At 46.7% G+C, this 14,279-nt stretch overlaps 1 protein-coding gene across 5 annotated transcripts in view; it reads left to right on the top strand.

Annotated features, from left to right (window-relative positions):
• DLGAP3 (DLG associated protein 3) overlaps positions 1-14,279 on the top strand; it is a 1,860,282-nt gene that overhangs the window by 1,689,039 nt on the left and 156,964 nt on the right. For all 5 annotated transcript variants that reach the window (XM_069622569.1, XM_069622570.1, XM_069622573.1 and 2 more), the window contains 3 exons: positions 2,869-2,954; positions 10,951-11,378; positions 11,992-12,083. In XM_069622569.1, coding sequence (XP_069478670.1) covers positions 2,869-2,954; positions 10,951-11,378; positions 11,992-12,083 — 606 coding nt within the window. The remainder of the gene's footprint in view (positions 1-2,868; positions 2,955-10,950; positions 11,379-11,991; positions 12,084-14,279) is intronic.

Genomic DNA, 14,279 nt, shown 5'->3' with positions numbered 1-14,279 from the left:
ATTAGCTGAAGGAAGAGGACCACTACCACGACTGAACCTCCCGGTGAAGCCCTGCTGTGGGTCCGAATTTCCAAACTTAGACGACAGAGAAGATCTGCAAGGAATCTTCTTCCCTTGAGCTGGTGGGACCAACCAGTTCGCCAAACACCAAGCAAGGCCTCCCTCCCCTGGTTGAATTTGCTGTGCATAGCTGCAGTGAACCAGATAGCCAGGAGGACCGTACCCTGTTTGGGTTTTAAGGAGCGCATCTTTTATTCATTGCTTTGCTCTGCTGCTGGTTTCTTCCCTGGGCAGTGCAGGACCCTCCAGTCTTCCTACCTCGTGTCAGTCCGACAGTCGCTTCAGGAACCGTGAGCCGGCAGGATCTTCCAGGAACGTCTGCCTCAGCTACAGCCTTCTTCTTCATTTAAGGTACTGTTCTAACCCAGTTGTTCGTTCCGTCCGACCGCGGTGAAAGTGTAATGAAATCTTTTGCCAATCCGAGGGCTTGTCCTTCTATACTCTTTCAAATATTTTTTCCTTCAATCAACTTAGATTCGAACTCTTGGCAAAGACTTAAGCGTGAACTACTCTGAACTGTGTGATCCTCTGCAAAGACTCTGAACCATTAGCATTGGCCCAGGCCTATTGATTTGAATCCTTATTGTAGCAAGCCTTTTCTAGATTTCCCTGCCTAATTAATTGTTGGTGCTGCTTAATTTTGCATAACCTTGTCTTTCCCTCCCTTTTAAATTGCTGGAGTGCCATTTTACTCACACTTCATTTTGAGCCTAACTTGTCCAGAATTGATTGGGGGTTGTGTAGTATATTAAGAGTGTGATTTTTCTGCTGCTTTACTTAGTGAATTGTTTTACAACTGATGTGTAAATAAATGTATATTCTTTTACTCAGAAATCTTGAGTCAGTGTTTGTTTGAACCATAGTAATTGCTGTCCTTTGTGTAACTATTGATACTGCTCACTTTACTCTTGAGAAAAGTCTGGCTGCTCAGCCATCGCTACCACTTTATTGTGTAGTACAGGCTTGCACCAAAGGTGAATTTGTACTGTCACTTGTAGTCTTAATTGTGTGTGGTGTTCCCAAAGTGTACTGCATATGATTCTGCCTAACAAAGACCTTGTCCACTGTGGGGTTGTGTTCTGAGGACCTACTTCTTCCATTATCCTTATTAATTATCTTTTGTTGACAGTATAAAATGCAACTGAGCTATTGAAGAGTATGAGGTCCAACAGACTGTTAGCAACTGCAAAGATTTTAAGGTAATCTTAAATGGATATGAGAGCAGACATGTACCTTCATAGGTTTGAAACCTCCTTGTATGTGAACAACAATGTTGCACTCCTCGTGTTGTAGGATTTGGCTTCATAAATAGCTTCCAAAATGTTCGCTGGGAAATAAATATTGGAGATTGGACAAGTGTTATCCTCGATAGTTCAATAGTCACTGTACATGGAAAATTAATTCACTGAACAGATAGTTTTAATTAAATGATAGCACAATTACACACTTGGAATGACTACTGGATGAGCGTAACCTCATCAGATAATACCATGTTTCTATACGCACTTGTAAGTAAGTGATAACAGAACAATTAACAATATTGCTGGAAAAATATTCATTGTAATTGGTTCATTATCTAATTATCACTTAGACATAACATTATGTTACAGGCTATTGAAAGTGATAGTCTTCAATTGCCAAACTGGAATTCCAACACTTTTATACTAATGGCTTTCCCCATAATTCTAAGACCGGTTGATGATGTTCATGGTTCATGTGGGCAATGTCAGCTCTGCTTCTGTAATTCCATTCCTCATTTTAAACTATACACCTATCATTGTGAAAGTGCGTGTATTCACTTTTTCATTGTCTTTCGCTGTTACTTTGAGTGGAACAAAGAATTTCATGGCATTCCATAGAATTTACCTAAGCATAAAATGTCACTATTTGGATAATATTTAACATATCCCAACAAGGGCCTACGTCATATGGGTGACGGCCGGCCTCTGAAACTACTACATTTCAGGAGTGCCTTGATATAAGATGCAACTGGAAAATCTATTCTTTCATCTGTGATTGGTGCATGGGGTTCTTCCATTCTCCCCTTTTCCCAAAAGGATGACAGCCCTAAAACAGAACTATTCCAGGAGAATGGGACATGGCTCAGACTAAATCTTAGGGCTGAATTCGTCCACACCAATGTTAAAATTCAGTTTTGGTTTAAGGATGTACACAATCCAAATTCATAAGGGATATTTTAGTTGAAAGAAATTTCGAGGGAATTGCATGATTGCTACCAATTCTGGGATCCTGATTGGAACTTGCGATTCGCTGCGTGCACGAGCGAAGCCCAAATGTAGCTAGGTTTGAATGCACTGCGCCCCCACTGCACTGCCAAGCTACAGAAATGTTCTAGGAAGAGATGTGGCACACACACACATTTCATTATCATTGGCTCCCATTGGCCAAGTGGATCCACTTCCTCACAACCACTATCACACTCCAAGTGCTTTTAGGGCCAAAGACCAGAAATTCTGAGTGGAAAATTGGGACATTGCCAGTATAGCAATGGCTGAGTCTCTCTCTCTCTGTAAGCATTTGAAATCATCTCACCTTTCCTTAAATGCACCACGGGTGCCTGTGCAGAACTAGCAGATAACCTCTGGTGCACAATCCTCCCGACTACTGAGGATGGTCTAGACATTTTGAAAGATGCTAAAGGGCGTGCACTCCCAGAATTGCCACTTAACTCCATTCTTAACTCCATTCTGCCCCATTTTTCTGTCAGCTGACGCATATACATTAATGCTACTGTGGAGATATGCGGTTTATTTCCGACGTGATTCGACTTTTCCTGTCTATTCTTAGGTGGAGACCATCTCGGATTCTGACACAGAAGGCAAAAGGCACAGAGAGTTTCACTCCATCGGCGTGCAAGTGGAAGAGGATAAAAGGTATTGGTTGTGAAATTAAGGCAATGCTAGAATAACTGGGCTAGGACACATCTGTCTTTGGTAAACGGGGGATATGTTGCGAGAATGGAAATGGAGCAATTCTGCCTCAAATATCTCTCTCTTGGCGGACCAGTAATCTGTCAAGCAACTGAATTCCAAATATCTGCTGGGAAAGGTCTTTCAGATTTGTGGGCACAAATGGAAGGTTTACATCTCAAAAGTGTATGCGCAGGATTCCACCAAATTCAGGTCAACCCATGTTGCTTGTTGAATGATCAGCCCCACTCATCCAATGTTTCAACTTAAGTGTTCTCATTCATCATGTGAGCACTGTAAGGGTGCAGAAGTACGAGTCTGACACATTGGGTCTGACACAGAAAGAATTCTTCCCCATTCCCGTTTGAGCCCCATGGGGCTCAAACGGGAATGGGGAAGCCGCATGCACCGGCACCATTCTTGAACCATCAAAAACTGTCTGTGCACTATAAATTGCCTTCAAGGCTCTGGTGGAGACGGCACACGGCTATAGACCCACAACAGCTATAGAAATCATCCAGGTCCCGCTGCTGGGGGAGTTCCAGTTTAGAAACGTCCTTGTGCCGGTGACCTTGGGCCTGCTCCATACTTTCTTATGCTACTGTCCGTCTCCAGGGCCCTTTGCCTCGCCTTCCGGCACCGGGACCTCATCTCCCATCATTTCTCTTGAGACCCTCTTTATATCATCATCAGACACCAGCTTATAAGCGTATCCGTCCACCTCAAAGGAAATAGAAAAGGGGAACCCCCACATAAACCTCACTCCTTTCTCATTCAGCCACTTTGTAAGTGGCATGCACAGATGCCGTTTTGCCAACGTGAGGGACGACAGGTCCTGGAAAACCATAATTTTGGCGTTACCAAATGTCACGGCTCCTGCTCTCCTCGGTTCCTGCTCCACTCGCATTTTCGACGATCTTCTGCTTGTCGGAATAGTTTTGCAGGCGAGCCAAAACTGAACTCGGACCCCTAGCTACCCACCTGCTCTATGCACCCTGTACATATTCGGCTCATCCACTATGTCGTCCCCAAAGAGAGCTCTTGCCACCTCATGTACCATTTTCCATAAGTCTTGCTCCATTTCGCCCTCCTTTTCCGGAACCCCAAAAAAAGTAGCCTGCTTTCTCGGTTTTCAAAGTCATCCATCTTAAGTATAATCTCTCCTTCCCTTCTCTACAACTCCACCATTCTCATATCCATCTGAAGCTCCAGGGTAGAGAGCAATGTCTGGTTATTTTCCACAGCTTGTAACCTCATGTCCATTTTGTCTATTCGAACATTGATTTTGTCCACTTTACCTCCAATGTCTGCCCTCATACTCCGAATCTCCTCCAGCAAGGAGGTAATGGGTCTCATTACGAGGCTGGCAGTAGTCGTGCCTGTAGTCCATTTTATCAATTTTTTTCCGGCATCTGCGAATGGGCAATTACCGGCTGATGCCAAGTTTGGCGAACCCGGTAATTGCCAATTCGCGGGTGCCGGTAATAAGGGACTCCCCATCCCCATTGGGCTCCATAGGGCAGAAAGGGAATGGGGAGGGTGGTAGCACCGGTACCATTAATAACGTTAATAACGGTACCAGTGCTATCATCCTGTTCTGCTTGCGGGTGCTGGTATGGCCACCAGGTCAGACCTGGTGGCTGCAAGGGCACCCGAGAGCAGAACTCCTAGTATGGCGGTACGGTAGCAACGGTGCCGTTGTTGCCTTACCGCCATACTTGTAATGAGGCCCAATGTCTCTTTTTGTGGAGACCCGGTCGTTCCTTCCTTTTGGCATTTTACGACCTGAGGCAGGGCCCCTAGGTCCGGGCCTCTCAGATATTCAAAACATCCCAATTTCAATGTCCAGTCCGTATGGTCCGGGGGCCCCTCTAACTGAGCCAGGTCTGATAATCTGCTGGTAGGACCTCATGTGTGCTAGCTCTCATGTTGCTAGGGCCTACTTTCCACGCAATCCTGCTTTCGATTCCATCATGAGCCTTGGGACTCCCTCCACTGGTCCTCTAACAGACGTGAGGGACAGGGGCACCAGAATACTCCTTGGACTACCACCCCATCCACCACAGTCACCCTACCTCCAATGCCTGTCGCTGTTCTCTGGCAGGTCAGCCTGGGGTCTGGCAGGTCAGCCTGGGGTGCGGGATGTCTTTCCAGGTCCTTCTGTCTCCACCACCATTACCCAGTCTCCGCCGCCAGGCCTCAGACCTAAGGAAGCGGACATTGTACAGGTCAGGCACATTCCCCTGACTGCAGCCCGAGGGCCTACACCCTGTCAGTTTGGCTCCGAGGACCGGGCCGCAAGCCTCCTCGAGGCCTTTATGAGAGCCTGCTGCCCGGCCATGACACCCGGGCATACCCTCATTGTACCGTGCCACGATAGACACAGGAGTCCCCTCAGTGGAAGGCGACCCAATGCCAGGTCCCGGGAATTCTTTGTGTTATCACTCGCAGGACAGCATAAAGTGGTAGCAGTTGGCGATCCAGAAGACGGGCACACTCCTTCAAAACCAGTCCCTGGGCCCAGATGAAGGCTCTATCGCAGTCCCTCTAGGGGGGCTAACTCCTTCGCTGGTCCACAATGGCCCCGCTCCTCACCTGGAGGGGTCGTACAACTTTGGGGGCACCTCCATCCTGCTGCTTGTTAACATTTGCAAGCTGGTCTCTCCCCAGCCTGGTCGATGCCCAGTGCCTCCCTGCCCGCTGAGCGTGGTCGCAGACTCACCGCTTGGCCGATCCTTCTCAGCTGGGCAAAGGGGCCTCCCACCGGGCATAAGCTGCTCACTCCCCGGGGCGGGCGGGTCAATGCTCCCCCACTTCCGGGGCACCTCCTCATGGATCAGGCCCTTCTCACAGGCCAGACACGGACCCGGAGATCACGCTGCCCACTGGAGATGGAGCCCATTGTCAGACAAATTGCTTACATTTTCCTGCGGCCGTCTTGTCAATGCTGTATCACCCTTGAAAAATCATCAATCTGTCCCCAATTTCAGGACAGTGCGCACGGGACCTTTACTGTCAGTGGGGTCCAACAAGGGCCTGTCCCTGGGGTGTTCCAGGTGGGGTCTCTTTCCACCTTTCCACCCAGTGACACGGGACCTACACAATCAAGCTGCAGACATTAGCGCGCTGGTTATATTTGATTTTAATGACAGACATTACAGAATGGTACATTTCATTGCAGACAAAATACAGCTAATGTGGAATATGTCTGGGTTTACTCCTTATCTATGTAAGACCTGGTCATTGCAATGTTGTTTCTTCTTGCTGATTCCAATCAAGAAATTAAAGAACAGGGTAGCCACAGCAGAAGTGTAACTGAGAAAAGTAAGTGTGAAGTCACTCTGAAGATTAAATAGCCTCAATGGTATGATCCAATATGTTACAGGATGCTTCTCTACCAGTGGGATAGCAAACCTGACAACTAGAGTTTGCAGTTTTACATCCAGCTATGCTTTGAGGACTTCCCAACCCTGTCAACATGGATCATCCAAATGCTCATACGGTTTGTGTACAGAACATATGGGGAGAAGGGAGAAGGGCTCTTCCATCTTTTCACATTTGTCCAGTCTCTGTTACTATGGAAACAGACGGACCGAGAGAACAAACTAGGGAGACAGGAGTGTGTGCTGGAACAGGCTGGGGAAGCAGGGAACAATGAGCCACTGCAACTTCCACTGTGGTGAGAGGGCCTGCCAACACGGTCCTCTTTTCTTGGCATTTTGCTAATGCTCTTGTCTACACTTAGGTCCATAGTGATTTGTTCGACGTTCAAAGTGTCGAAATACAAAAGTTTCGACACAAAAGGAGCGAAAAACAATTTTTTCGAATGCATTTTTTTGGGGGGGGGGTTCCCCCCACACCCCTGTTTTTTTTTTAAAGAAAACCCAATAATTTTACTATACAAACCCCAAAAATATATTGATATTAAAAAAATGCATTCGAATTTTTTTTTTCAGATCCTTTTGCTTCGAAACTATTGTATTTTTAAACTATGTTTTCGAAACTTTGACGAGACAACCTACACTTACAAGCGCAGTCAGACCTTCAGAGACAACTTTCATAAATAGCACACTGCGATTCACTCGCCAAAAGACCCTGGTCACCATTAACATGCAAAACGTACGGCAATGCTTGCCTATGGTGGATGTTAACAGCCACAAGAGCTCCTCTGCTCACAAGTACAGTATTTGAGTGAGAATTTATTCCGTAATTCTGCAAAAAAAAGCTCCATTGGGTCCAATGTGCCAAAAATAAATGGGGATTCACACCGCTACCACCACTTGTAATCAAGCGGAAATTCTGCCTGACCAAGTGGTGGTAACTGTAAATCTGTTTGGTGGTATTTAAGAGGATTTTCCTCAGAAATACCCCGAAACTCGTAATGAGGCCCTACGTCCTTTACCTAGTTGCGCACGGATGTGATTTGAATCACAATAAAATATGATAATGTAAATGAAATGCAGCAGTGCCCCAGATGTAAATTCCCATATTTCCAATGGCTGAGATGGCTTCAAACAGTGCCCTTATGGGAATGCTATTTCTTTTTTTTCAGTATTTTGAACAGAGTTGCATGCAGCAATGAACTGCTTCAGGGCACTAGCGAGAGACAAGTAGGGGTTGAGGGTAGAGAAAGAAGCAGTACAACGAAGAAATGAAGTTGGTAGGGAGCACATCATGCAAAGCAAGCCTGTGCAGCTGAATGCCTGAGAACCCAGTGCCATGCTGTGCAGAAGAGTGCCTGCAGTATGGGGCTCTACTAACGCTCAGCTTTAGTCAATCAAGCAGGAGTGAGGCTATGTTGAAAAGCTTTGTGGGTGGTTCCTGGCATGGGGTGCTGGGATACTGCAGAAAGTCAGGATCCTTGACAGCAGGGCATGTGGTTATTTGGGGTAGACTTTTAGAAACAGGGTGGGCTTTCAAGACTTTCATGAGCTAGTGGCTTTCAAGGATTCTGAGGTTCTTCCGGTAGTTATTCCACAGTTTGTGACCAATCTCACTCACCCTGCCTTTTACCTCCACTAAAAAACGCATTTAGTTAGTGAGATATTAAGGCTACCAGAGCTTCACAATTTGAGGTTCTGCTGAGGTAAGTAGTATAGTTGTATTTCACTGGCCGAGTATTGTGGAGGTATGTGCCAGGTGGCAGGCACCATGTACATGCCACTCTTGCTTCTATCGGGAGCCAGTGCAGGGCTTTTAGCAAAGCAGGATGTGGTTGGACATGGGACCATAGATTCCACCCATGCTCTGATTGCCTGAAGAATGCCTGACAAATGACTTTCTTTCCCTAATGGTAGTTGAGCTGACAAGCAAAAATCCCAGCAGACCCCACTGTTCACTAAACCTGAGAAACTTTGTGGTTTGAGACGGTGCTCAGCTTGCCAAGCAAAATACCAATTCATTTGAAATGAGTGCCAATGTTTTCAAATCTTGCCAGCTCTTTTTATCACACCTCCAAAAACCCTTTAGGGCTCATGTTCAATAGGGGCATAATGTTAATGGAAATGTTAACGTTAGCCCCCATTTTCCACGACCTCCTTCCTCTCCATCAAATAAATGCCCCAGCAGTTGCACCGACATGGAATTTCATGCTGGTGCAAATGCTGTAGATCCCTATGGGGTCTGTCTGCTTTATGCACCAGTAGTGGTGTTTACAATTACAATTACAATTAAATGCTGTCTGACATGCTTGCATAATGGACAGCATTTATGTTTAATTGTGCGCGCATGGTAAGCAGTTTTTACAATAATAACCTGGGTATCACTGGTCAGGCTCTGGCATGGCTGACTTTTTTCCTCTCTGACCGACACTCCCAGGTCCAACTTGGGTCCTTCCTCGCTAACCTCTCTCCCTGGGTGTTCAACCAATGCCTGGCACTCCTTGCCCACCGCATTGCCGCTCTCTGCCCCAACTTCCAGTGCTATGTGGATGACACTAAGCTCATTTTCAGGCTACCCTCGGCCTCCTCCTCTCCTTCCCTCATCTGTGACTGTCTGTCTGCTATCCAGGATCGGTGTGCCGCCAATGACCTCTGCCTTAACGCCAGTAAGAATGAGATTCTCCTCATCGGCACACCCGCTCCCTCCTTCCGTGCAGCTCTCTGGCCGCCCACTCTTGGCCCTCTTCCTGCTTCCACCTGGAAGGCTAAAAACCTCGGGGTCATCTTCGACTCCACACTCTCCTTCTCTCCTCACGATCTCTGATGTCTCTAAGAAGTCACACTACCAACTACACCTCCTCAGAGGTATTCTTCCTTTCCTCTCCATCCCCCAGAAGCTCACTGTCTCCAGAGCTCCGGTTCTCTCTAGGCTGGACTATTGCAACAGCCTCTTTCTAAATCTGCCTGCTTCTACTCTCCGCCCTCTGCAACTTATTCAGAACAGGACTACGAGACTTGTCCTTGGCCTCAAGCCCAGGGATCGTATCTCTCCAGGATTGAAATCACTGCACTGGCTCCCAGTGGCTGCAAGGATTAAGTTCAAAACCCTCTGCATCGTCCACAAGGCCTTCTGGGGCCTGGGGTCTCAATACCTTCAACTCTCTCTTCCTAAATATCTTCCTTCTCGAGTTCTTCGCTCATCCGCCTCCAACTCCCTAAGGGTCAGTCGCTTCTCCAAGGAACGAGTTGGTGGTAGATCTATTTCCTCAGCTGGGGCCTCCCTCTGGAACAGCCTCCCTGCCTCCCTTAAACTTGAGGAGGACCATCACCGGTTCCAGAAGCACCTCAAAACCTTTCTCTTTGATTCTGCTTTTTCTCCTCCTGTGCTGACCTCCTGGCTGTAACCGGAACTGCACTGTTTACCTGGACACCCTCTGATCTCGGGCCCAGGTCCTCCCCCGCCAGCGTCACACACCTGCACTACCCACCAGGCAACTCCCGCACTTGGGGGCTGTTCTGTATCCCTACAGTCCCCCTACCAGCCCTCGACGCCTGTTGTCCGCACTTACCCATGCACTTGCCACATGCTGGTCGTTACTTTAGTTGTTATCTTTACCATGCACTGCACTGTCCCTGCCCCCTTCCCATGCACTTGCGCGATCTGAGCGACACCTGGCCTAGTAGGATCGTTGTGCTGTCCTCCCTGTGTTCCCCCTCCCTTGCCTCGTCGCGTCTTGAAACACTTGTGCATAGACGCGTTATGAATGCCATATCATATCATATTGAACATGAAACATTTTCAACAGTGTTTAATTGTAATTGTGAGTGCCGCTTTGCAAAGGGCGCTCACTATCAAAAGTAAATGTTGCCTCATTTACTCACTTTGAACTGCTGAGTGCAAATGTGAAGGGCAAAAGGCTGCCTACATGCTTGCACGCTGCCCTTTGCCTTTTACATTTGCACCCTGCAGTGCAAATGGCGAAATGTTTGCTTCGAGTACCCAATTATGCTAAAATGTAAACATAACTGGTCCCCGCCACCAAATAACTCATTTTCACAAAATGAGCTCCTTAGTATATTTCTTAGGATGAGTTGAGTCCCCATTCAGCCCCCCTCCTAATCTGCACTTCCCCAATTCTTGTCGAACATTGTGTCCAATATATCTATTTGAAAGGTGGAGATATCTTTGGTTCCCAATACAGATTTGAAATTGAGGGGAACTGGAAACTGTTTAGCTCCTGCTTCTGGCCTGGAATAGCCTGGTTAGCCTGAAGTTAGAGATGCGGAATGCTATGTACGAGCTCCTGGTTCCCCAGTGGTAGCTCCTGGTCCCTGGTTAATAATGGCTAGCCAGGAGCTGCCTTTAGCTCCGGCTCATCACGTCTTAATTTCGATCCGTGGAATATATAACAGTGGAAGTTAAGCTTTGTACAAACCCACAGCCATATTGTAATATTTTTGTGAACAGTCTCTGCAACATACATGTGAAAAAATAATAGTCATGATTTTCATCTTTTGGAGGCCATCAGCAATATAAATGGTGTCTGCCTTTTGACATATTTTTATTTTGACTTCTGCAGACGGTCTCGCTTCAAGCGCTCCAACAGTGTAACGGCTGGTGTGCAGGCAGACTTAGAACTGGAAGGATTTCCAAGTCTCTCAGTGGCCACTGAAGATAAGGGTCTGCAGTTTGGACGGTCCTTCCACAGGCATGCCTCTGAGCCCACAGACTCGAGTACGCAGTACTCCGTGTACAAAACCGTGCACACACAAGGGCAATGGGCTTACCGAGAGGACTACCAGATGCAGTACGATACCATGGAGGTCCCACAGGGTGAGGCCTGGATGGAGAGAGGCACACGCAGCCTGCCAGACTCTGGGCGGACCTCCCCATGCCACCGCGATGGAGAGTGGTTTATAAAAATGCTCCAAGCTGAAGTTGAGAGGATGGAAGGGTGGTGTCAGCAGATGGAACGAGAGGCTGAAGACTATGACCTTCCGGAGGAGAGTAAGTGTCAAAATATGTGCCTAAACTGGTGCCCAAATGTGTGGTATGTTTGACTGGTTGCCATTAGTCTTCCCAGGTGTTTTGGGGTTTCACCACCAACCCTTATGGAAAAATCAAGTGTTCAAGACACAACCATAACTATTAAGCGAGGGTATGCACCGTTACAACCTCATCTAATCCATAAACTTACCAATGAGGAATGAGTCCTTCCCTCCCATCCTCATACAATTGTAATGCCTGTAATTAGATGTGAACACCTGCTTTGTGTCCTCATCCATTCCTAGTGCAGACTCTAGAAATGAACGACCTCTGCTTCATCCATCCTTATTCAGCCTTTGCACCTGGCCCACTGTTCATCAATAGGTTTCAACTAAACTTGCTAGGTAACTCAGAAGGGAAGACACCAGCATACCTCTAGTCAGCTCCTGGTTTTCACTCCATGAGGTGGAGCTGTGGCTCGGAAATGCCCACAGATAGACATCTTTCTGGGTACACTGGGAGTTATGAGCTGGTGCACAGAGTTTGTCAATATTAAGCTCTGGTCAGAAGCCATTTGGGCAAAAACTGAATAGAAAAAATACTCACATTGCGCCCCGGTCTTTTTTTTTTACAGTCTTGGAGAAGATACGAAGCGCAGTTGGCAGTGCCCAGCTGCTCATGTCTCAGAAGGTGCAACAGTTTTTTCGTCTTTGCCAACAGAACATGGTAAGAACATTGTTTTTGTCACTGGAAGCATTAGTTGGGTGACTTTGTCACGTAATGTCTTTGAGAATCATCTTCTGTTATTTCCTGCCTGATGCTGATTATAAACAGGAACTTAATTCATCGCTTTAGAAAGTGGGCTTGGATTTTGCTGTGCCACCAAGATGAACAAGTTACTTACCAACTGGTAACGTTCTTTCGATTGGATGTTCCTCCAACGTATTCCTCATCTTAGATGTATTCCATCCAGCTTTGCTGCTCTTCGGAAATTTTTTCGGCAGAGGGTGCCGTGCGTCGATGTCGTTGAGTTGATGGTCCCTCGAAGGCCTCTGTTGAGGGTGACGTCATCGGGTGTACAAGTAGCACGCACGGCGCCCGTTGGCCTCAGTTCTGTTTTTCCCCTTTTTATCTTTGATCTTGTACTGTGTAGATTGTGCCGGCAGACAGGTATTAGCCTTGTGAGATTTGAGATGGCAATAACCCGAAAAAATCTACAGAGGGGTAATCTGGGAGGGGGATGAGGAATACGTTGGAGGAACATCCAATCGAAAGAACGTTACCAGTTGGTAAGTAAATTGTTCTTCGAGTGGATTGTGTCCTCCAACATATTCCTCCTCTTGGATAGACTCCCAAAGCAGTATTTTGTATAATTTCTCTGGAGGAGGGGTTAGATTTTTTCAATGCCCTTAGATGGTGGAATAAAGCACTGCTTTTTAAAAAGTCAGCTCCTTATACTGGGAAGCATCCAGGCTATAGAATTTTGAAAAGGTGTGTAGTGAAGACCAAGTTGCTGCTTCGCAAATGGACCTTATTGGAACACCTCTTTGAAGGGCTGTCGAAGAGGGGATGTCTCTGGTGGAATGAGCCCTTAACCCTTCTGGTGGGTCTTTTTGTGCGAGTCTGTAGCATTCTGAAATGCAAAGCACGATCCAACGTGAAATTGTCTGTTTTGTCACCGATTGACCCAGTTTCCTTCCTGTGTAACCTATAAACAGCTGGTTGTCCACTCTAAGTCTGGAAAGTCTAGAGATGTAAAAGCTTAAAGCTCTTTTTGGATCCAACCTTTGTAATCTTTCCTCCTCCTTAGAAGGATGGGGTGGAGGATAGAATACGGGTAAAACAATTTTCTGACTTTAATGAAAATCATATATTACTTTCGGTAGAAATGATGGTTTAACCCTCAACACAACTCTGTCCTTATGCAACACAGTATAGGGTGGCCCAGAAGACAGTGCCTGCAATTCGCTCACTCTTCTTGCTGATGTTAAAGCAACTAATAAGGCAGTTTTCCATGTTAGTAATCTTAATGGACACGTGTGCATAGGCTCAAAAGGAGCACACATTAAGAATTTTAGGACTAAATTGAGATCCCAAATCGGTACTTGAAAAGGGTGAGGAGGAAACACATTTGTGAGTCCTTTTAAGAATTGTATTATCAAAGGAATTTTGAAGTAGGAGCATTCTTCCGACGAGCGCTTGCAAATGTAAAGCGCCTTAAGGTAACCTTTTACTGCTCCAATATTCAGACTTCTATGTGCTAGGGTCAGAAGGAAAGATAGCACTTCCGGATTAGAACATAGAAAAGGATCGACATTCTTTTCTCTGCACCAGTTGTAAAACTTTTTCCTGGCAGAGAGGCTGCAGCTGGAGCTGACTTTGCACGTTTTTCTCATCCACCGCGAGTGGCCTTTTTCTGGCTCTTTCACTGGCCATTCCTCTCGCCTTTCCATATGAGGTGTAGTAACGATAGGATCGTCTCCTCTACGATTGTCCTTGCGCACGAAAAGGCTGAGGTTGCCTAATAGCAGCTCCTAAAGATTTGGCAGCTGCTTTTGAGGTCTGCAACCTCTCAAGGCTCTCGTCAGCCTTGTTGCCAAAAAGGTGGGACCCGTCAAAAGACATGTTCAGAAGGCGGTTCTGTACGTCCGGTGCAAAACCCGACTTCCGTAACCACGCAAATCTGTGCATTACCGTGCTAGTGCCCATGGACCTGCTTACACTATCTGCAGTGTCCAATCCAGTTTGAAGGGATTCCTGCATGGCTTCCTTTCCATCTCCAACGATGGCTAGGAACCCTTCCCTTTTTTCCCCTTCTGGCATGTGCTCTGCCGCCATTGCGATGCACTCCCACAGAGTGTACGAAAATTTTGCCAAGGCACATGTGGAGTTGTCAGATTTTAAAGCCACGCTTCCAGCTGA

Source organism: Ambystoma mexicanum, chromosome 11, assembly GCF_040938575.1.
Source record: "Ambystoma mexicanum isolate Mex_15411 chromosome 11, UKY_AmexF1_1, whole genome shotgun sequence".
Classification (NCBI taxonomy): domain Eukaryota; kingdom Metazoa; phylum Chordata; class Amphibia; order Caudata; family Ambystomatidae; genus Ambystoma; species Ambystoma mexicanum.
Note: the sequence above shows the minus strand (reverse complement) of the source record. Positions and strands in the feature narration are given on the sequence as shown.